The 22,690-nt window shown below is 45.7% G+C and overlaps 1 protein-coding gene across 1 annotated transcript; it reads right to left on the reverse strand.

Moving 5' to 3' along the window:
* Positions 1-667: 667 nt before the first annotated feature.
* On the reverse strand, positions 668-17,185 carry LOC143767763 (uncharacterized). The gene is made up of 4 exons (XM_077256285.1): positions 17,174-17,185; positions 1,836-1,977; positions 1,596-1,746; positions 668-1,166 (listed from the first exon to the last, which is right to left on the reverse strand). Exons 1-4 carry the CDS (start codon positions 17,183-17,185, stop codon positions 695-697), a joined length of 777 nt encoding a protein of 258 aa, XP_077112400.1. The 3' UTR covers positions 668-694.
* Between the last annotated feature and the right edge of the window lie 5,505 nt (positions 17,186-22,690).

Below are 22,690 nucleotides of genomic sequence, written 5' to 3' on the forward strand. Positions count from 1 at the left end.
AGAAGAAGAAAAGATCCCTGTTAATCAAATTCAAGATCGATATTCAATGTTGTTTATTGTACCTTTTTTTATTGGTGAACCCAAAAATTATTATTTTATTTTTCTCGTAATAAAATTTTTTTTTACTTTCAAGTGGTTATTTTTCAATCTAATAAGGATTGTTTGTAGAAAATTTTTAATGATTGATTCTCCTCCATCCCTTTGTCCACTGCCCATACACCCATCAGACTATGTCCATCCCATAGTCCAGCGCCCATATAGCCATGACACCGTACATAGACCATACATAGACCATACATAGACCAACATAGAGGCCTTGCCCACTAAGAACGTAAAGTATATAAAAATCAGACATGACATTTGATCAACATTAATTTATTTAACAAGCAACTAAATTTTGACAAACAGTTGTCAAGATTTTTTCAATATGAAAAATTTGGCGGCAACTTGCCCAGTGAAACTATTTTTTTTTTGAAGATACAATTGCAGATTAAGGCAAGTAGGTGTATTCCTGTGAATACCCATAGGAGCTAGTTGGGTCTGTGATAAAATTTTGACTAGCAGATGGTCCCAGGCTTGTATTTCCTCCACCCGAAAAATGTAGTGCCGGTTGGGTGTAGGAAAACGCTGTAGATTGAGGTTCTCTGGGTTTCGGTCGCGGGCGAAAGAGTCCAAAAACCCCCGTCAATACATCCTAATATGACTGAATTGGAGCAGGGTCCTCCAGAGCGGTGAGGGACGTTTGGCAAAGAGCCATAAAGAGAGACTGCCTATCCGGTGGCAGGGAGCGTGCCTTTCGGGCAATGGTCAAGGCAAAAAAGTCACATTGGTCCTCAGTTGAGGATTGTTTGAGTAAATTGAGTGTGTCACTTGCGATCTTTTCAGTGTTATCCTCATTTTTTTTTTTTGTTTGTTTTTTTCTGGACTCTCCTGCCAACGGATAGGCAGCTCTCTTCTGCGTTACCACAGCTTCTGCCGTAACAGATGATCCAACAGCTGCTGCAGTTGATGTGCCTGCAGCAGCTGCTGGACATGCGGCACCAGCAGAAGCTGTGGTAACAGATGGAGAAATTGTCGCTCCCGAGGAAGTGCCTGCTCCATCAGTGCCTGCTCCATCTTCGGAGTTGTCATCAACAAGAGGCGGGCTTGAAATGTTTCCCTCAGTCCTGTGTGAGAAAAGGAAAAAAATAATTAATTATGACCGCTGCGGAGGAGCAACATTTTTTGAACAGCATAAAGGCCGCTTTGTCCAAAATGCTGTTCACTTTTTTGCGTGTCTGCTGATAATGCACGTTTTCATTTAACACATGCGTTATCACCACATGCTATCCAAACAATGTGCTAGTTATCTTGCGCAGTCAAAGTGCCAACACAAGAAAAATAGACACGGTGTGGTGCCATAGCTCTCACAACTCAATCTTTGGAATCATAGTGCAAACAAGATTTCTGAAAATCCTCTCTTCACTATGGTATAACATCTGGATGCTGTGTATTGAACGCTGCGGCAGGACACAGCGTTCAATACGCAGCCAACTGTACTACACCACATGGCAACATTGATGAGGCTACATATATATTAGTGGTATATAACCTACCTCCGCAAAGTCCGGCTTGTGAGCAGAAACTGCAGCTCGTCATAAAATGGAAAGCTAGTGCGGCTGGGGGAGGATCCACTCCGGTCACATGAATTGATAAATTTGTTGAACCGGTCCCGAACTGACCTCCATCTTTGTTTGACATTTTTTTCTAAGAAATAAAAATATATATATATATATTTATATTGTCAAAGTAAATTTCTAATAAACGGTAATAATAATCTGTAACATTATACTTACCAATTTCCAATTGGTTGCCAATGGCCAAGGAATCCAACTCCGGATACAGGTCCCTCACAATCTTGGTCCAGCAATGGTCCCGGAAATATCTGTCCTTGAAGGACACATCAGCGGCATCCCATAGAGCTGGTATGTCGCGAACCTACAATGAAAAGAATAGTGTCATTACATACATAACACACGGGCCCCGGAAAAAAAAAGGCGTAGGGTACCCCTATATTTTTAGGCCAGAAAGGCTACGCAGACAGCCGTGGGCTTATATTCATAGCCTAGGAAAGGGGCCATGGATATTTGCCCCCCCTGACTACAAATATAAGCCCGCAGCCGCCCCAGAAAAGGCGCATCACAATGAAGTGCCAATTCCGGCACTTAGCCCCTCTCTTCCCACTCCCTGTAGCGGTGGGATATGGGATAATGAGGGGTTAATGCCACCTTGCTATTGTAAGGTGGCATTAAACACGGTTAGGCTGGTTGAAATACGTGCCACGTATTTAAGTGCCACGTATTGAAGTGCCACGTATTGAAGTGCCACGTATTGAAGTGCCACGTATTGAAGTGCCACGTATTGAAGTGCCACGTATTGAAGTGCCACGTATTGAAGTGCCACGTATTGAAGTGCCACGTATTGAAGTGCCACGTATTGAAGTGCCACGTATTGAAGTGCCACGTATTGAAATGCCACGTGTCACGTATTTAAGTGCCACATGTCACTTATTTCAGTGCCATGTGTCACGTATTTAAATACGTGGCACTTAAATACGTGGCACTGAAATACGCGGCACTTAAATACGTGACACGTGGCACTTAAATACGTGGCACGTGGCACTTAAATACATGGCACTTAAATACGTGGCACTGAAATAAGTGACATGTGGCACTTAAATACGTGACACGTGGCACTTAAATACGTGGCACTTAAATACGTGGCACTGAAATACATGACACGTGGCACTGTAATATGTGATACGTGGCACTTAAATACGTGGCACTAAAATACAATAAAAATAAAAAAAAATAAAAAAAACACAAACACTTGGAAAAAATATTTTAATGAAATAGTGACACACACTTTTTGACAAACCCTTTATTACACGGGTAATCCACCTGAAGACCCTCGACCTGTACAGAAATAAAAAAACAAACCAAATTCATACTCCCTGGCCCTGTCCGCAGAAATCCAACGAGGGTCCCACGTCGATCTGCCATGGAGAACAGACATATCCGGAGATGTGTCTGCTCTCCACGGCTGCAGCAACACACTGACAGGTGCTTTGGCACCTGTCGGTGTGTTACTGCGCATGCGCAAGAGTTTGCCGGCGGTCATTGACCCCGGTACTCTCGCTTTACGGCACTACAGCGTGGGAAAGTTCACCCGCACCTGTAGTGCCGTAAATAGAGACGCCGGCGCCATTGAACTCCGGAACAGTGCACGATACACTGCTGGGAGCTTCGCTCCTGGCAGTGTGTCGCCGGAGAGCAGGGGATCGGCGTGGGACACTCGGTATTGGATTCTGCGGACAGGGAGTATGGATTTTGTTTATTTTTTTGGACTTTTTCCCTAGGGCGAGGGCTTCGCGTACCAGTGTGCTGTATGGTGAGTATATACTCTATGTTATATGTTGTATGTAATGTCTGTCATGTATGTTACGTTTATTGTGTGTGTATTGTGTGTGTTTGTGTTACTTACAATTGTGCTAAGTCGCCGGAAACACAGGGACAACTCTCCCATCCTAATATTGGATCGGAGTAGTAGTCCCATACGGCGACTTAGCACAATGGTGGCACTATCGTCGCATGGGGACACACACACACACACACACGCACACACACACACACACACACACACACACACACAGACATACATACCAGATCTATCAAACGGCCGACATCGATCCCCATGCGACGATATGCCTCCATGATGACAGCCACACTCCGCCCACGCACTTCCGCCCACGCACTTCCTCCCGCTTCCCCGCACTTCCTGCTGCAGCGGTTTCTACACCCCAAACCGCAGAAAACCCGCAGATATTTTTTCTTCTGCGGGTTTTACTGCGGGTTTGACACTCACAATGGAGTTCTATGGGTGCAGAACCGCTGCAGTTCCGCACAAAGAAGTGACATGCTGCGGGTTGTAAACCGCTGCGTTTCTGCGCGGTTTTTCCTGCAGCATGTGCACAGCGGTTTGCGGTTTCCATAGGTTTACATATAAATGTAAACGCAATGGAAACTGCAGCGGACCCGCAGCGGCAAAATCGCGGCGGTTCCGCGGTAAAAACCGCAAAGTGTGAACATGGCCTAACATGGCTTCTTGTTACTGTAGTCCAAGGTTTTACTGATTTGCACAGTCATAAAATATACAGCTCCTAATAACAGTATGTAGACTGTGCTTAAAAGTGGTTTTCACAGCAGTGCAGAGGAATTCATGTAGACACAAATTCAGAATTGCAAATGAGTCTCCTGGGGAAGTCCTTTTATCATTTAATGCAATAAACAAGTCTGAAAGAATATACTAAACCTAAGTAAAATATGGAAGGTGTTCATTGGTGTAACCAGAGTCCGATATGCCCTGCCGGCAAATTTGGACCGGGCCCACCTCTTGCCCCCCGCATGTTGGTCAGATGTATAGGCCCTCGCAGTGTTCTAAATCCTTTAAGGACATTAAAAGTTTCCCCCTCTCTATCATTATGTAGTAATGTCCCCCATCCTAGGCTCCTTCCTGGTATACAGCTCTGGCAAAAATTAAGAGACCACTGCAAAATGTTCAGTTTGTCTGAGTTTTCTCTTTATAGCTGTATTTTTGAGTATAATGTAAATTGTTCTTTTATTCTATAACATGTCTCCGAAGTTCCAAGCAATAAATTTTGTATTTATTTTCTGAAGCTGAGAAATGGTCAAAATAACAAAAAAATGCATTGCTTGCAAACCTTGAGGCTATGTGCACACGTCAGGATATCTGGCAGAAATTTTCCTGACAAAAGACGGACATTTCTGCCAGAAATCCGCATGCATTTTTACAGCGATTTTACCGCGTTTTTGATGCGGTTTTTTTTTGTGTTTTTTCCCAATGCATAGAATAGCGGGAAAAACGTGAAAAAATCCGCAAAATTAATGAACATGCTGCTTTTTTTACCGCAATGCATTTTTTTCAGCGGAAAAAAACGCATCATGTGCACAAAAATTGCAGAATGCATTCTAAATGATAGGATGCATCATGCATGCATTTTTAATGAGTTTTTATAGCGTTTTTATAGCAAAAAAAACATGAAAAAATCTGAACGTGTGCACATACCCTAAATAATGCAAATAAAACAAGTTCATAATCATTTAGAAACAACAATACCAATGTTTTAACTCAGGAAGAGTTCAGAAATCAATATTTTGTGGAATAACCATAATTTTTAATCACAGCTTTCATGCGTCTTGGCATGCTATCCACCAGTCTTTCACATTGCTTTTGGTTGACCTTATGCCACTCCTGGTACAAAAATGTAAGCAGTTTCTCTTTGTTTGATGGCTTGTGACTATCCATCTTCCTCTTGATTACATTCCAGAGGTTTTCAGTGGGGGTTGTGGTCGAAACGCTACCCGAGTGTGTTGGGGGACACTCGCTTGGCATGGGATTTAAGTACTCAGGCACGATTTCTCCACTTAAACAGTCTATTCCGGTTTATTAGGGCTTGTTCACACTTTGCAGATTTTGCTGCGGATTTTTCCGCAGCGGATTTGGAAAAACCGCAGTGCAAAACCGCTGCGGTTTTCACTGCGGATTTTCCTGCGGTTTCTTCTGTGGATTCCTCGGCGGGTTTTCAGCAGCACTTTCCTATTGGCGCATGTTGAAAACCGCTGTGGAATCCGCAGAAAGAAGTGACCTGCTCCTTTTTTTCCGCAGCAATTCCGCACGTTTTTTTCCGGGATTTTCCGCAATGTGGGCACAGCGGTTTTTGTTTTCCATAGGGTAACATTGTACTGTACCCTGCATGGAAAACTGCTGCGGATCCGCAGCAAAAACCACAAAGTGTGAACATAGCCTTAAACGTCATAAACCATAACACAAACAGTTCATTATTTACATCAACGGAACACATTAACCATCAATAGTCTGTTCCAATGGCAGATCCGTGTTAGCCCGTAACCCCTTGTTACCTGGAGTTACCTTACAGGAGCTCCGGCTCCATATACTGACTCCTGCCAGTGCTGGTACACAGGGGAAAGCTGCCTCACTGGGATCACCATCCTTGTGACCAGGGCACCTCGGATAGCCCAGACCCACAGTAGGAACTGTAGCCTCCCCAATACAGAAGCCGTCACAGGCTCTGTAGTTGCAGCCTCTCCATGTGCTTTCAGGAAGTCCAATCACAGGCACTTTCAACACACAGGCCAACAGTCCATGATCTTACCAGGTGCTTGCAGGACTCCAGTCCAACCCAGGACAATCCAACACCCTGACCATTCCAGGACTCACACTCTTATCAGGTGCTTGCAGGACTCCAGTCCATACCAGGACAATCCAACACCTCGTACACTAAGTCCACGGTCTCAGGTGCTTCCAGGAAGACTCCACTCACAGGAGCTTCCAACACCGACCATCCAGGACCTTGCACAGGAACCATGTGACCCACACACTGGTCACATTACATACCTGTAACCACTCCCCTGGGTGGGAGTGTGGGTGTGTGTGGCTAGTTTGACCCTCCCATCTCTCATAACTAGCCCTGCCAATCTCCCATTAGAACTACACAATCACACGTGGGACTGCAGGTCCCAGCACACCAACTTAACTTCAGACTGACAGTGCAGAGTGACCTCCTCTGCGACACACATACCGGCCATTTATAATCCTGCCAGACTTTCTCTCGTCACCATTATGCCTCCAAGCGCATCTTGAAGTGCACACACAGCGCCCCCTGGCTGTAACATTGGTCACTGCACCACAGGGTATATAAGTTTCCCATCCTGGACCTCTTTCTGTTATATGTTGCCCATTCTTGTATGTATGCTTGCAGGGCCAGCGTCAGCACACAGCGCACCAGGGCAAGTGCAGGGGCAATAACGAGATGGGGGGCCCATTTTGACAAGTGTGACCAACTTTTTACTATTAATGCTACCTATACAACATCAATAGTAAGAAGATATAATGTTAAAAATAATTAAAAAAAATAAAAAATCGTGCTATTCTCACCTTCTGGCGGCCCCCGCAGCCTTCCCAATCCTCGCGATGCTCCCGGCAGCTCCCGTTCCCAGTGATGCCTTGTGAAATGACCCCAGGTGACATAGGATCACGCGAGACCGCTAAGGTCATTGTCGCAAAGCATCACTGGGAACGGGAGCTGGCGGGAGCATCGCTAAGGCCTGGGCTGGATCCAGGGGCCGCAAGAAGGTTAGTATCTAACTATTTTTTAATAATTCTTTTATAACAGAGATATGGTGCCCACACTGCTATATACTACGTGGCTGTGTTATTTACCACGTGGCTGTGCTATATACTAGGTGGGCTGTGCTATATACTACGTGGCTGTGCTATATACTATGTGGCGGTGCTATATACTACGTGGCTGTGCTATATACTACATGGGCTGTGTTATATGCTACATGGGCTGTGCTATATACTATGCGGCTGTGCTATTTTCTATGTGGCTGTGCTATATACTACGTGGCTGTTATATGCTATGTGGCTGTGTTATATGCTACATGGCTGTGCTATATACTACATGGCTGTGTTATATACTACGTGGCCTGTGTTATATACTATGTGGCCTGTGTTATATACTACGTGGCCTGTGCTATATACTACGTGGCTGTGCTATATACTACATGGATGTGTTATATATTACGTGGCCTGTGCTATATGCTACGTGGCTGTGCTATATACATGGCTGTGCTATATGCTACGTGGGCTGTGTTATATACTACGTGGCTGTGCTATATACTACGTGGTTGTGCTATATGCTACCCATTTTGCACTTTTACAAATGTTCTACAATAATACTTTCTAATGTTTACTTTAAAATGTTTTCCATAAAAAAATTGTCATATTCAATGTATGCAGTTTTTATTTTGCAGCAAGTTTAGCTAACAATAAAATGCCTACTGGTAACTGAGGAAGAGGGAGTAGGTCACAAAAATGTGCATATAGGGGGTTGACTTATATAAAGCCCCTCTCCTGCATGGCATTGTAGAATTTACAATTGCTATCACTCATGTTAGAAGTGAAATCTAGCATTGTACTATACCTATATTTCTCTGCTGTATCTGTGCATCATGAATCGTGGTATGTGTTAAAGGGGGCAGCCCACTGAGACTCTTTCGCCCCGGGGCCCTCAAAACCTGGAGCCGGCCCTGTATGCTCGCCATCCTGGTATATATATCCCCCATCTTGTTATACTGTATATGCAGCACCCCAGAGTCCTGGTCGTTGCAGTAATGTCGCTCTTCCACCAGGGGGAGTGATATTACGTCTGATGGTACTAAAGGAGTTCACCTGATCAGGTATCACAAGTCACACACTGCACTTCACACTCCAGTCCACCAGGGGGAGCCTTGCTTCTATGTATTAGGGCACTCCTCACACACAGGTAAAACTGGTAGGTCGGATAGGAAGTTAGGGAGAAGCTACCTGGGTTCGACCCAGAGAGGACCTGTCAGGCAGACAGGGGGAGAAGGAGGAACTGAGGATCCTGACAGAGGCCAAGCATGAGATAGAACGTTACGGAGCTGCGCCTGCACCCATTGCGGCAGCATCCTAAGAAAGGACACGAAGCGAAGTGTATTGTGGAGAGTGAGAAACGAAGTCACAGCACAAGGAGATAATACCCCAAGATCGGCAGCCTCCTTCTGAGGCGTGTAGCCGGTGGCCGGAACACCGAGGGAGTAATTGACTCTACGCATTACTTCAGAGACCGGCAGGACAGTCAATTCCAAGTTGGCTGCCCACCCTTAATACCTAAGAAGACACAGAGGCAAATTGTGGGAGAGGGGCGACACTAGGGTCCCTATAAATAAGCTCCAGGCCTACCCCGTCATACGGGTTGTCCTATCCATACCATCTGGGGGACAGAGAGAGAGAAGATCAGAAACATCCACGAAAGTTGTGAGGACTATCCCGTGGTGCTCAGCAGGGAGGTTGTTATGACCTGGTGGTTAAGAGGCCACACTGATATGACCTGGTGGCTAAAACGCAACATGGGACGAGCTCTGAGAAGGTGGTATCTCTACTGACCGCAGTCCCTAATCCTAACAACAACACTAGTAATAGCCATGGGATGTTCCTAACTCTCCCTAGACACCTCTTCACAGCCTAAGAACTAACTACCCCTAAAGAAGGAAATAGAAAGCTATCTTGCCTCAGAGAAAACCCCAAAAGGAAAGATAGCCCTCCACAAATATTGGCTGTGAGTGAAGAGGGAAATGACGTACACAGAAATGAAATCAGATTTCAGCAAAGGAGGCCAATACTAAACTTGATAGACAGAGAGAAAAGGATACTGTGCGGTCAGTATTAAAAACTACAAAATCCACGCAGAGATTACAAAAATGAACTCCACACCGACTCACGGTGTGGAGGGGCAAATCAGCTTTCCCAGAGCTTCCAGCTAGCCTGAATATGACATAGTGACAAGCTGGACAAAAAGAGACATATTTGCAGAGCAATAGATTCCAAGCAAATGGACAAACAAGAACTAGCAAAAACTTATCTTTTGCTGACAAGGACAGGCCATATGAGAAATCCAAGGAGAGAACCAAATCCAAGCCAAGGACATTGACAGCTGGCATGAACTAAAGCCCAGAGCAGGTTTAAATACAAACCCAGGCAAGGCGATTAGTGAAGGCAGCTGCCACAGCTACCCAAAGGAGCAGCAGTTCCACTCAAAACCACCAGAGGGAGCCCAAGGGCAGAACTCACAAAAATACCATTAGCAACCACAGGAGGGAGCTCCAGAACGGAATTCACAACAGTACCCCCCCCTTGAGGAGGGGTCACCGAACCCTCACCAGAACTCCCAGGCCGATCAGGACGAGCCAAATGGAAAGCACGAACCAAATCGGCAGCATGAACATCGGAGGCCACAACCCAAGAATTATCCTCCTGGCCATAACCCTTTTACTTGACCAGATACTGAAGCTTCCGCCTCGAAAAACGAGAATCCAAAATCTTCTCCACCACATATTCCAATTCCCCCTCAACCAACACCGGAGCAGGAGGATCAACGGAGGGAACCATAGGTACCACATATCTCCGCAACAAGGATCTATGGAACACATTATGAATGGAAAAGGAAGCTGGAAGGGCCAAACGAAAAGACACCGGATTAATAATTTCAGAAATCTTATAAGGCCCAATAAAGCGAGGCTTGAACTTAGGGGAAGAAACCTTCATAGGAACATGACGAGAAGACAACCAGACCAAATCCCCAACACGAAGCCGGGGACCAACACATCGACGACGGTTAGCAAAACGTTGAGCCTTTTCCTGAGACAACGTCAAATTGTCCACCACATGAGTCCAAATTTGCTGCAACCTGTCCACCACAGAATCCACACCAGGACAGTCAGAAGGCTCAAGCTGCCCTGAAGAAAAACGAGGATGAAAACCAAAATTACAAAAGAAAGGCGAAACCAAGGTAGCCGAACTAGCCCGATTATTAAGGGCAAACTCGGCCAACGGCAAAAAGGTCACCCAATCATCCTGATCAGCAGACACGAAGCATCTCAAATAGGTTTCCAAGGTCTGATTGGTTTGCTCCGTTTGGCCATTTGTCTGAGGATGGAATGCTGAAGAAAAAGACAAATCAATGCCCATTCTAGCACAAAAGGACCGCCAAAACCTGGAAACGAACTGGGAACCTCTGTCAGACACAATATTCTCTGGAATACCATGCAAACGAACCACATGCTGAAAAAATAATGGAACTAAATCAGAAGAGGAAGGCAACTTAGGCAACGGTACCAAATGGACCATCTTAGAAAACCGGTCACAAACCACCCAGATGACAGACATCTTCTGAGAAACAGGAAGATCAGAAATAAAATCCATGGAAATATGCGTCCAGGGCCTCTCAGGAATAGGCAAAGGCAAAAGCAACCCACTGGCACGGGAACAGCAAGGCTTAGCCCGAGCACAGGTCCCACAGGACTGCACAAACGAACGCACATCCCGCGACAAGGAAGGCCACCAAAAGGACCTAGCCACCAAATCTCTGGTACCGAAAATCCCAGGGTGACCAGCCAACACCGAACAATGAACCTCAGAAATTACCCTGCTAGTCCATCTATCAGGAACAAACAGTTTCCCCACAGGACAGCGGTCAGGTTTATCAGCCTTAAAACTCCTGAAGTACCCGCCGCAAATCAGGGGAGATGGCAGAAAGAATCACCCCCTCCTTGAGGATCCCAGCCGGCTCAAGAACTCCCGGAGAATCAGGCAAAAAACTCCTAGAAAGGGCATCAGCCTTCGCATTCTTAGATCCCGGAATATACGAGACCACAAAATCAAAACGTGAGAAAAACAGAGACCACCGAGCCTGTCTAGGATTCAACCGCTTAGCAGACTCGAGGTAAATCAGATTCTTATGATCAGTCAAGACCACCACACGATGCTTGGCTCCCTCAAGCCAATGTCGCCACTCCTCAAATGCCCACTTCATAGCCAACAACTCCCGATTGCCGACATCATAATTACGCTCAGCAGGCGAAAACTTTCTGGAGAAGAAAGCACACGGTTTCATCAAAGAGCCATCAGAATTTCTCTGAGACAAAATGGCCCCTGCCCCAATCTCAGAAGCATCAACCTCAACCTGAAAAGGGAGAGAAACATCTGGCTGACGCAACACAGGGGCAGAAGTAAAACGACGTTTAAGCTCCTGAAAGGCCTCAGCAGCCGCAGAGGACCAATTCATCACATCAGCGCCCTTCCTTGTCAAATCGGTCAGAGGCTTCACCACACTAGAAAAATTAGCAATAAAGCGGCGATAAAAATTGCCAAAGCCCAAAAATTTCTGAAGGCTCTTTACAGATGTAGGTTGAGTCCAATCATGAATGGCCTGGACTTTAACAGGGTCCATTTCAATAGCCGAGGGAGAAAAAATGAAACCCAAAAAAGAAACTTTCTGAACTCCAAAGAGGCACTTAGACCCCTTCACAAACAACGCATTAGCACGAAGGACCTGAAATACCATCCTAACCTGCCTCACATGAGACTCCCAATCATCGGAGAAGACCAAAATATCATCCAAATACACAATCATGAATTTATCCAGATAATTCCGGAAGATATCATGCATAAAGGACTGAAATACCGATGGAGCATTAGAAAGCCCGAATGGCATCACAAGATATTCAAAATGGCCTTCGGGCGTATTAAATGCTGTTTTCCATTCATCACCTTGTTTAATACACACGAGATTATACGCCTCTCGAAGGTCGATTTTAGTAAACCAACTGGCACCCTTAATCCGAGCAAACAAATCAGAAAGTAAAGGTAAAGGGTACTAGAACTTGACAGTGATCTTATTGAGAAGGCGATAATCTATACAGGGTCTCAAGGAGCCATCCTTCTTGGCAACAAAAAAAAATCCCACTCCCAATGGTGACGAAGACGGGCGAATATGCCCCTTCTCCAAGGACTCCTTTACATAACTCCGCATAGCGGCATGCTCTGGCACAGACATATTAAAAAGTCGGCCCTTAGGGAACTTACAGCCAGGAATCAAATTAATGGCACAATCGCAGTCCCTATGAGGAGGCAGGGAACTGGACTTGGGCTCATCAAATATATCCTGGAAATCCGACAAAAACTCAGGAACTTCAGAAGAAGGGGACGAGGAAATGGACATCAAAGGAATATCACTATGTATCCCCTGACAACCCCAACCAGTTACAGACATAGATCTCCAATCCAGCACTGGATTATGTACCTGTAACCATGGAAAACCCAGTACAACAACATCATGCAAATTATGCAACACCAAAAAGCGAATATTTTCCTGATGTGCTGGAGCCATGTACATGGTTAACTGTGTCCAGTACTGAGGTTTATTCTTGGCCAATGGCATAGCATCAATCCCCCTTAAGGGAATAGGACTCTGCAAAGGCTCCAAGGAAAAACCACAGCGCTTGGCAAATTCTAAGTTCAGGGCAGCGCCAGAGTCCACAAATGCCATAACAGAAAAGGACGACAATGAGCAAATCAGGGTAACAGACAAGAGAAATTTAGGCTGTACAGTGCTAATGGTAACAGACCTAGGGACCCTCTTAGTACGCTTAGGGCAATCAGAAATAGCATGAGCAGAATCACCACAGTAAAAACACAGGCCATTCTGACGTCTGAATTTCTGCCTTTCTGCTCTAGTCAAAATCCTATCACATTGCATAGGCTCAGGACTCTGCTCAGAGGACACTGCCATATGGTGCACCACCTTGCGCTCGCGCAAGCGCCGATCAATCTGACTGGCCAAAGACATTGACTCATTCAGACCAGCAGGCGTAGAAAACCCCACCATAACATCTTTAAGGGCTTCAGAAAGACCCTTTCTAAAAATTGCTGCCAGGGCATACTAATTCCATTTTGTGAGCACAGACCACTTTCTAAATTTCTGGCAGTATACTTCTGCTGCTTCCTGACCCTGACACAGAGCCAGCAAAGTTTTTTCTGCCTGATCCACAGAATTAGGCTCGTCATACAGCAATCCGAGCGCTTGAAAAAATGCGTCAATATTAAGCAATGCAGGATTTCCTGGCTCAAGGGAGAATGCCCAGTCCTGCGGGTCGCCACGCAGGAAAGAAATAACAATCTTCACCTGCTGAATGGGGTCACCAGAGGAACGGGGTCTCAGAGCAAAAAACAATCTGCAATTATTTTTAAAATTCAAAAATTTAGATCTATCCCCAGAAAACAAATCAGGAATAGGAATTCTAGGCTCTAATACCGGAGTCTAGACAACATAATCTTGGATACTCTGTACCCTTGCAGCGAGTTGATCCACGCGCAAGGACAGACCCTGAACCTCCATATCAGCACCAAAATCCTGAACCACCCAGAGATTAAGGGGAAAAAAAAGACAAAACAAGCTGCAAAGGAAAAAAAATGGCTCAGAACTTTCTTTTCCCTCTTTTGAGATGCATTTAACACATTGTGGGCCAGCTGTACTGTTATGACCTGGTGGTTAAGAGGCCACACTGATATTACCTGGTGGCTAAAACGCAACATGGTACGAGCTCTGAGAAGGTGGTATCTCTACTGACCGCAGTCCCTAATCCTAACAACAACACTAGTAATAGCCGTGGGATGTTCCTAACTCTCCCTAGACACCTCTTCACAGCCTAAGAACTAACTACCCCTAAAGAAGGAAATAGAAAGCTATCTTGCCTCAGAGAAAACCCCAAAAGGAAAGATAGCCCCCCACAAATATTGGCTGTGAGTGAAGAGGGAAATGACGTACACAGAAATGAAATCAGATTTCAGCAAAGGAGGCCAATACTAAACTTGATAGACAGAGAGAAAAGGATACTGTGCGGTCAGTATTAAAAACTACAAAATCCACGCAGAGTTTACAAAAATGAACTCCACACCGACTCACGGTGTGGAGGGGCAAATCAGCTTTCCCAGAGCTTCCAGCTAGCCTGAATATGACATAGTGACAAGCTGGACAAAAAGAGACATATTTGCAGAGCAATAGAGTCCAAGCAAATGGACAAACAAGAACTAGCAAAAACTTATCTTTTGCTGACAAGGACAGGCCATATGAGAAATCCAAGGAGAGAACCAAATCCAAGCCAAGGACATTGACAGCTGGCATGAACTAAAGCCCAGAGCAGGTTTAAATACAAACCCAGGCAAGGCGATTAGTGAAGGCAGCTGCCACAGCTACCCAAAGGAGCAGCAGTTCCACTCAAAACCACCAGAGGCATCCCAAGGGCAGAACTCACAAAAATACCATTAGCAACCACAGGAGGGAGCTCCAGAACGGAATTCACAACAGGAGGTACTACAACACACAGGCGCTAGAAGGAAGGCTACTGATTTCCACCTGGATGAGGGAACTCTGGATGTGCCTTCGGACCGGCCGGACTCTGCCTGCCCTGTGATCAGTACTCTGGACTGTGGATGCCGAAGTCTTCAGTAAAAGGTAAAGAGACTGCAACCTTTGTGTCCTCGTTATTCACTGCGCCTTACATCATCCACCATTACCACCTACACATCTGGGAAGCCCTGGGGACCTACTTCACCTGTGGGAAGGTATACCATCTAGCTGCCATTCCATCACCCCAGCAGACCCCTAAGCAGCGTTGGTCACCCTGACCGAGTACCACAGGTGGCGTCACGAACACCAGACAAACTACACCTTTAATTGGGCACCCCTCAAAGGGCCACAGGTCGGGTCGGGCCACCGTGACATCCCCAGAATCGAGAGAGATAGACCCGGTACCGAGTACCCCACTGCCCTACTACGTGGGGGCGCTCCATATATTTTCTCCATCCTGGTTTATATGTTCCTCAACCTGGGTCCTTCCTGGTATATATGTCCTGCATCCTAGTATATATGTTCCGCTTCCTGGTATATTTATGTTCCCCATCCTGGTATATATATGTTCCCATTCCTGGTATATATGTACCTTATCCTAGGCCCCATCCTAGTATATATGTTCCCATCTTGGGCCCCATCCTGGTGTATATGTTCCCCATCCTGGTATGTATATGTTCCCTATCCTGGTATATATATGTTGCTTATCCTGCCCTATCCTGGTATAAATGTTCCCCATCCTGGTAGATTTGTCCCTTATCCTGGGCCCCATTCTGGTATATGCAGTGGGTATGGAAAGTATTCAGACCTCTTTAAACATTTTCGCTCTTTGATTCATTGCAGCCATTTGGTAAATTCAAAAAAGTTCATTTTTTTTCATTAATGTACACTCTGTACCCATCTTGAATGAAAAAAAAAGAGAAAAGTAGTAATTTTTGCAAATTTATTAAATAAGAAAAACTGAAATATCACATGGTAATAAGTATTCAGACCTTTTGCTCAGTATTGAGTAGAAGCCCTCTTTTGAGCTAGTCCAGCCTTGAGTCTTCTTGGGAATGATGCGACATGTTTTTCACACCTGGATTTTGGGTATTCTCTGCCATTCTTCCTTGCAGATCCTCTCCAGATCCATCTGGTTGGATGGTGAACGTTGGTGGACAACCATTTTCAGGTCTCTACAGAGATTATCAATTGGGTTTAGGTCAGGGCTCTGGTTGGGCCAGTTAAGGATGGTAACAGAGTTGTTCTGAAGCCACCCCTTTGTTATTTTAGCTGTGTGCTTAGGGTCATTGTCTTGTTGGAAGGTGAAACTTCGGCCAAGTCTGAGAGGTCCAGAGCACTCTGGTAGAGGTTTTCATCCAGAAAATCTCTGTACTTGGCAGCATTCATGTTTCCTTCAATGACAGCCAGTCGTCCTGTCCCTGCAGCTGTAAAATACTCCCATAGCATGATGCTGCCACCATGTTTCACTGTTGCGATTGTATTGGGCAGGTGATGAGCAGTGCCTGGTTTTCTCCACACACACCACTTAGAATTAGAAAAAGGTGTATCTTTGTTTCATCAGACAAGAGAATCTTATTTCTCAAAGTCTGGGAATCCTTCATGTGTTTTTTAGCAAACTCAATGCGGGCTTTCATATGTCTTGCACTGAGGAGAGGCTTCCGTTGGGCCACTCTGCCATAAAGGCTTGACTGGTGGAGGGCTGCAGTGATAGTTGACTTTGTGGACCTTTCTCCCATCTCCCTACTGCATCTCTGGAGCTCATCCACAGTGCTCTTGGGGTCTTTCTTTAACTCTCTCAACAAGGCTCTTCTCCCACGATTGCTCAGCTTGGCTGGACAGCCAGGTCTAGGAAGACTTATGATTATTATTTTATTATTATTATTATTATTATACATTTATATAGCGCCATTTATTCTATGGCACTTTACATGTGAATAGGGGGCAAATATAGACAAGTGCATTAAACATGAGCAAAAAAAAACAAGGCACACAGGTACATAAGGAGGGAGGGCCCAGCCCACGAGGGCTCACAGTCTGCAGGGGGTGGGTGAGGATACACTAGGAGAGGGTAGAGCTGGTTGTGCGGTGGTTCAGTAGGTTGAGTATCAATGCAGGCTATAGGCTTGTCGGAGGACGTGAGTCTTCAGGTTCTTTTTGAAGGTTTCTGTGGTAGGCAAAAGTTTGATGTGTTGGGGTAGAGAGTTCCAGAGTATGGGTGAAGCACAGGAGAAGTCTTGGATGTGGTTGTGGGAAGAAGAGATGAGGGGGGAGTAGAGAAGGAGATCTTGAGAGGATCGGATGTTGCGTGAAGGTAGATACCGGGGACACCATGTCGGAGATGTATGGAGGAGATAGCTTGTGGATGGCTTTGCATGTCATTGTGAGGGTTTTGAACTGGAGTCTCTGGGCGATAGGAAGCCAGTGAAGGGCTTGGCATAGGGGAGAGGCTGGGGAGTAACGGGGAGACAGGTACATTAGTCAGGCTGCAGAGTGAAGGATGGAATGTAGTGGTGCCAGAGTGCTAGAGGAGAGGCCAGAGAGTAGGAGGTTGCAGTAGTTTTTGTGGTGTCGCGGTCAAGGAATGCACGGTTCCTGGAAATATTTTTGAGTTTGAGACGGCAGGAGGAGGCAAGGGCTTGGATATGTGGCTTGAAAGAGAGGGCAGAGTCTAGGATCACTCCGAGGCACCGGGCGTGTGGGACTGGGGAAAGTGAGCAGCCATTGACATTGATGGATAAGTCTAGTGGAGGGGTAGAGTGAGATGGGGGAAAGATGATGAATTCTGTTTTGTCCATGTGCAGTTTTAGAAAGCGGGTGGGGAAGAAGGCTGAAATAGCAGACAGACAGTGTGGGATTTTGGTAAGTAAGGAGGTGAGGTTAGGTCCGGATAGGTAGATCTGTGTGTCATCGCCGTAGAGATGGTACTGCATACCATGGGATTCTATGAGTTGTCCCAGACCGAAGGTGTAGATGGAGATGAGTAGGGGTCCTAGAACAGAGCCTTGAGGAACACCGACAGACAAGGGACGAAGTGAGGAGATGGCGTGGGGAAGGGAGACACTGAATGTTCGGTCTGTCAGATATGACGAGATCCAGGATAGGGCCAAGTCTGTGATGAGAGGATCTGAAGCAGAAGGGAGTGGTCCACAGTGCCAAAGGCCGAAGACAGGTCCAGGAGAAGGAGGACAGAGTAGTGTCGCTTGCTCTTGGCAGTTAGTAGGTCATTGGTGACTTTAGTAAGAGCAGTTTCGGTTGAGTGATGGGGTCAGAAGCCAGATTGAGGGAGCAGGAGGAGAGGTGGGAGGACAGTTCAAGATGGATGTGTTGTTCCAGTAATTTGGAGGCGTAAGGGAGAAGAGATATTGGGCGATAGCTAGACACAAAGGATGGGTCGAGGGAGGGCTTTTTGAGGATGGGTGTGATCTTGGTATGCTTGAAGGATGAGGGGAAGACACCTGTTGTGAATGAGAGGTTGAAGAGGTGTGTTAGGGTTGGGATGAAGACCGTGGCAAGGTTAGGGATGAGGTGGGACGGGAGCGGGTCAAGCGTGCAGGTGGTGAGGGGTGATCTTGACAGCAGGGTGGAGAGCTGGTCTTCTGCCATGGTGGAGATGCTGGTTTTGGAGGAATAGGGCTGAGCAGCTAAGAGGGGCATAGGGCGCTGTGGGCCAAGGCTTTCTCTGATTGTATCGATCTTCTGTTTAAAGAAAGAGGCAAAGTCTTCAGCAGAAATGAGAGGGGAGGGAGGGAAGAGGTGCTGGGGGGACGGAGTAGAGAATTGAAAGTGTTGAAAAGCTGTTTAGGGTTGTGAGACAGTGAGGATATGAGAGATGAGAAGTAAGTTTGTTTTGTGGCAGTGAGCGTGGACTTGAAGCTGGCGAGGGACTTCTTGTATGCAGTGAAGTGGTCGGCAGAGTGGGATAGCTTCCATCTCCGCTCAGCGATCCAAGAAGCCCGTCTGCGTTCTTTTGTGAGGCTGGTCAGCCAGGGCTGTCTGTTGAGTGTACGAGTTTTGCTATGCATGAATGGGGCTGCCAAATTATTGTGGTGTTATAAAAAGTGGCAGCAGCATCTGTGTCATGAAGGGAGGCTATATCTGTAAGAGGGAGAAGGGACTCAGAGAGTGACTGTAAGTTGAGATGTTTGAGATTTCTGCGAGGGTGAGTGAATTTGTGGAGTGGTGGTTGCACACTAGGAGAGGAGAGGGAAGAGAATGTCAGTAGGTTGTGGTCAGACAGGGGGAGGGGTGAGTTAGTGAGATTAGTAAGGGAGCACAGGCGGGTGAAAATGAGGTCCAGCGTGTGGCCATCTTTGTGAGTGGCCTCAGAGGACCATTGAGTGAGACCAAAGGAGGCAGTCACTGATAAAAGTTTAGAGGAAGCTGAGGTGGAAGTGTCAATGGGGATATTGAAGTCACCCATGATGATCGTGGGGATGTCAGCAGAAAGGAAATGAAGTAGCCAGGTGGTGAAGTGGTCGAGAAAGGTGGAGATGGTTAGTTCTGGGGGGCGGTAGATGACTGCCAGCTGGAGGTTGGAGGGGGAATAGATACGGACGGAGTGCACCTCGAACGAGGGAAAAGTAGCGGAGGGTGGTAGCGGGATTGGAGTAAAGGAGCAGGTGTCGGACAGGAGCAAACCAACCCCTCCACCATGTTTGTTGCTGGGGCGAGGGGTGTGAGAGAGGTGGAATCCGCCATAGGAAAGTGCAGATGGAGAGGCTGAGTCAGAGGGGGTGAGCCAGGTTTTGGTGATGCCGAGGAAGGAGAGTTTGTTGGTGATGAAGAGGTCATGGATAAATGGCAGTTTGTTGCAGATGGAGCGTGCGTTCCATAGTGCTCCCAGTAGGGGAAATGGGGGAGTGGGGGCTGGATGAATGGGTATGACGTTGTCATGGTTGGGAAAACGTGGAGGGGATCGTGGCAGGGGGTAGAAATGAGTGTGGGGATGTGTTGAGGGGGGCCGGAATTTGGGGATACATCGCCAGAGATTAGGAGTAGCAGACAGAGCGTCTGATGGACCCAAACGTCTTCCATTTAAGGATTATGGAAGCCATTGTGCTCTTAAGAACCTTGAGTACTGCAGACATTCTGTTATAAGCTTGGCTAGATATGTGCTTTGCCACAATTCTGTCTCTGGCAGCATGTGAATTAAATGTGAGCAAAGGGTCTGAATACAGTACTTATGACCATGTGATATTTCAGTTTTTATTTTTCATTAAATTTGCAAAAATGTCTAAATTTCTGGGGTTTTTTTAGTCAAAATGGGGTGCAGAGTGTACATTAATGTGAAAAAAATGAACTTTTTTGAAATTACCAAATGGATGCAATGAAATAAAGATTGAATAATTTAATGGGATCTGAATACTCACCATACCCATTCACATTCTACTCACTTTCCATCTGCTCCCCCGCCGCGGCATCCACTTTTGAATCCGGCAGCTGATTTCAACATGCAAGTGACAGAAGCGCATGGAAGCGCATGGCAGTGACATCACGTGCACGCCGATGTCAGCAATTGGCCTTTGATTAGCCGACAGCTTGTATTGCAGCACAAAGACTTGGTGAGTCCCATGCGCTGTAACACACTTCAGCCGAATGGAAGTCCGAGTTAGCACATCCTCTTGAGGTTTGCGCTGGCGTCAGCAGGCCCCCTACTCGCAAGAGCCCAATTGCTGCCTCTGCAAGAACGATCGTTACACCTCTGAAGGTGTTCTAATGGTAACTCGACAAAATCATGAAAACTATATTGAGGGTAAAACAATGAGATTCAGAGCTGAATTCATATTTCTGCTGGTTGTTGGAGTTATGTCAGCACAAGGCTTGACATGTTGTTTTGTGTTCCTCAAAATGGTGTCTTTACACCTGGATTGTCCTTATGATCAATTGATGACTTTCTTACAGCATCCATGAACAAAGCAGATGCCTCTATGATTTTGTTTTATGCTGGTGATGATAATTTTGATTGCAATTATTGTCAATTTATAGCTCACATTAAATGCTGATAATGAGATCATAATGGTATTTTAAAGAGAATCTGTCAGCAGGATTTCACCCCCAAAGTATGTATATGCACATGTAGATCTTTCAAAGACATGTCCAGAAATATCTTTACATGCCAGGCTGTCCCTCCATTACTGATAAATCAGTATTTAAATGTCTATCCAAATGAGACTGAAGAGCCACGGTAGATCTGAAACCTCTGTCACTCTAGCTCTATTCCTGCCCAGTGCTACCTCCTCCTGCTTGACTGACAGCCTATATGCTTGTGTGACTTTAGGTAATGGAGCCATCATTCAAGAGTCGGGAGAACACCAGACACATTAGACTGCCAGCCGATGCCCCTAGTTTAAACAGGTTTGTCCAAATTGAATCTAAGGGTCTGTGTACACTATGTGATGCACAGCATTAAACGATGGCTGACCAGCATCATGTTTGCTAGACAGTCATCATTTAATAGCCTGTTTATACAGGCCAACCCAGCTACAGATGCACACTAAACAATCAGTAATACATTGCTCAGTGCACATAGGCTGACATTGTGCTTTGAAGTGCAGGTCCAGTTTACAAAGGACGATGCACCGGTGAGAACAATGATCTTTTGTGAAGCCAAAAGATTATTTCATCCAATGAATGAGCATTTTGCTTGTTTGTACGATGATCTGCACCCTATTTAGATTGCAGAAATATCAGGAAAAGAGTATTCATGATAATGGTTCAGTGTACTGTCCCAATGTGCATGGGGCCTTTGTTAACAATCATTTGTATGTTGGGAAAGGTCCAAATTTATGAGAAATATTGAAATGAAGGACCTTAATTGTACTGTAGAGAAGACTTCTTAGTCAGTTTGTGCTCATCTTGTTGTACCCTACAATAACCATTACAGCTCTCGCCATCAGGGCTGGTTTTAGGCAAAGTGGGGCCCTGGGCAAAAGTTTAAAATGAGGCCCCAAATGCTAACATATTGCTCCATATCACAGAAACATTTTGGTTTTATTGACATGCGCTGATTTTAGACCACTAAGCAAGTGTAATTGACCATTTTGAAGTCGTTTGACGCTTGTTTCCCGGCCTCTTTACACCGGCTGAGGAACAATGATGGGGGCAGAACGATCATTAATAGATCAATCTGCCCCCATACAGTGTCATCTTATCAGCAGCTTATGTGCAGTTTTCACTGGGCGATGTGGTGCTGAGAACAATGATTTTTGTTCCGGCATAACCAATTCAATCACTTGACGAGTAAACAGCATTTTGCTTGTTTAGTATAATACACTCCCCATAGTCCTCCATATAGTATAATGCAATCCCTATAGTCCTCCATATAGTATAATGCTCGACCCATAATCCGCCATGTAGTGTAATACACTCCCCATAGTCGTCCATATAGTGTAATATAATACACTCCACATAGTATTCCAATAGTATAGTACACCCCCAAAGTCCTCAATATAGTATAACACACCCCCATAGTCCTCCATATAGTGTAACACACCCCCATAGTCCTCCATGTAGTATAATACACTCCCCATAATCCTCCATATAGTATAATGCAATCCCCTCAGTCCTCCATATAGTATAATACACTTCTCATAGTCATCCATGTAGTACAACGCACTCCTAATAGTATAATTTACCCCATAGTTCTTCACATAGTATAATGCATTCCCCATAGTCCTCGATACAGTATAATGCAGGTCCCATATAGTACATATATTATAATGCACTCCCCATATTCCGAGTAGAATGCAGCCCCCATATAGTATAATGCATACCATAGTCCTCGATAGAGTATAATGCAGCCACCCATAAATTATAATTCAGCCACCCCATAGATTA

This window comes from Ranitomeya variabilis, chromosome 4 (genome assembly GCF_051348905.1).
Source record: "Ranitomeya variabilis isolate aRanVar5 chromosome 4, aRanVar5.hap1, whole genome shotgun sequence".
Taxonomy (NCBI): Eukaryota; Metazoa; Chordata; class Amphibia; order Anura; family Dendrobatidae; genus Ranitomeya; species Ranitomeya variabilis.

Excerpts from the sequence above, each read along its gene's own strand:
- LOC143767763 (XM_077256285.1), bottom strand. Across the intron at positions 1,747-1,835 it reads TGGCAACCAATTGGAAATTG|AAAAAAATGTCAAACAAAGA; the intron begins GTAAGTATAATG and ends TTTATTTCTTAG. Across the intron at positions 1,167-1,595 it reads ACAAGCCGGACTTTGCGGAG|GACTGAGGGAAACATTTCAA; the intron begins GTAGGTTATATA and ends TTTCTCACACAG.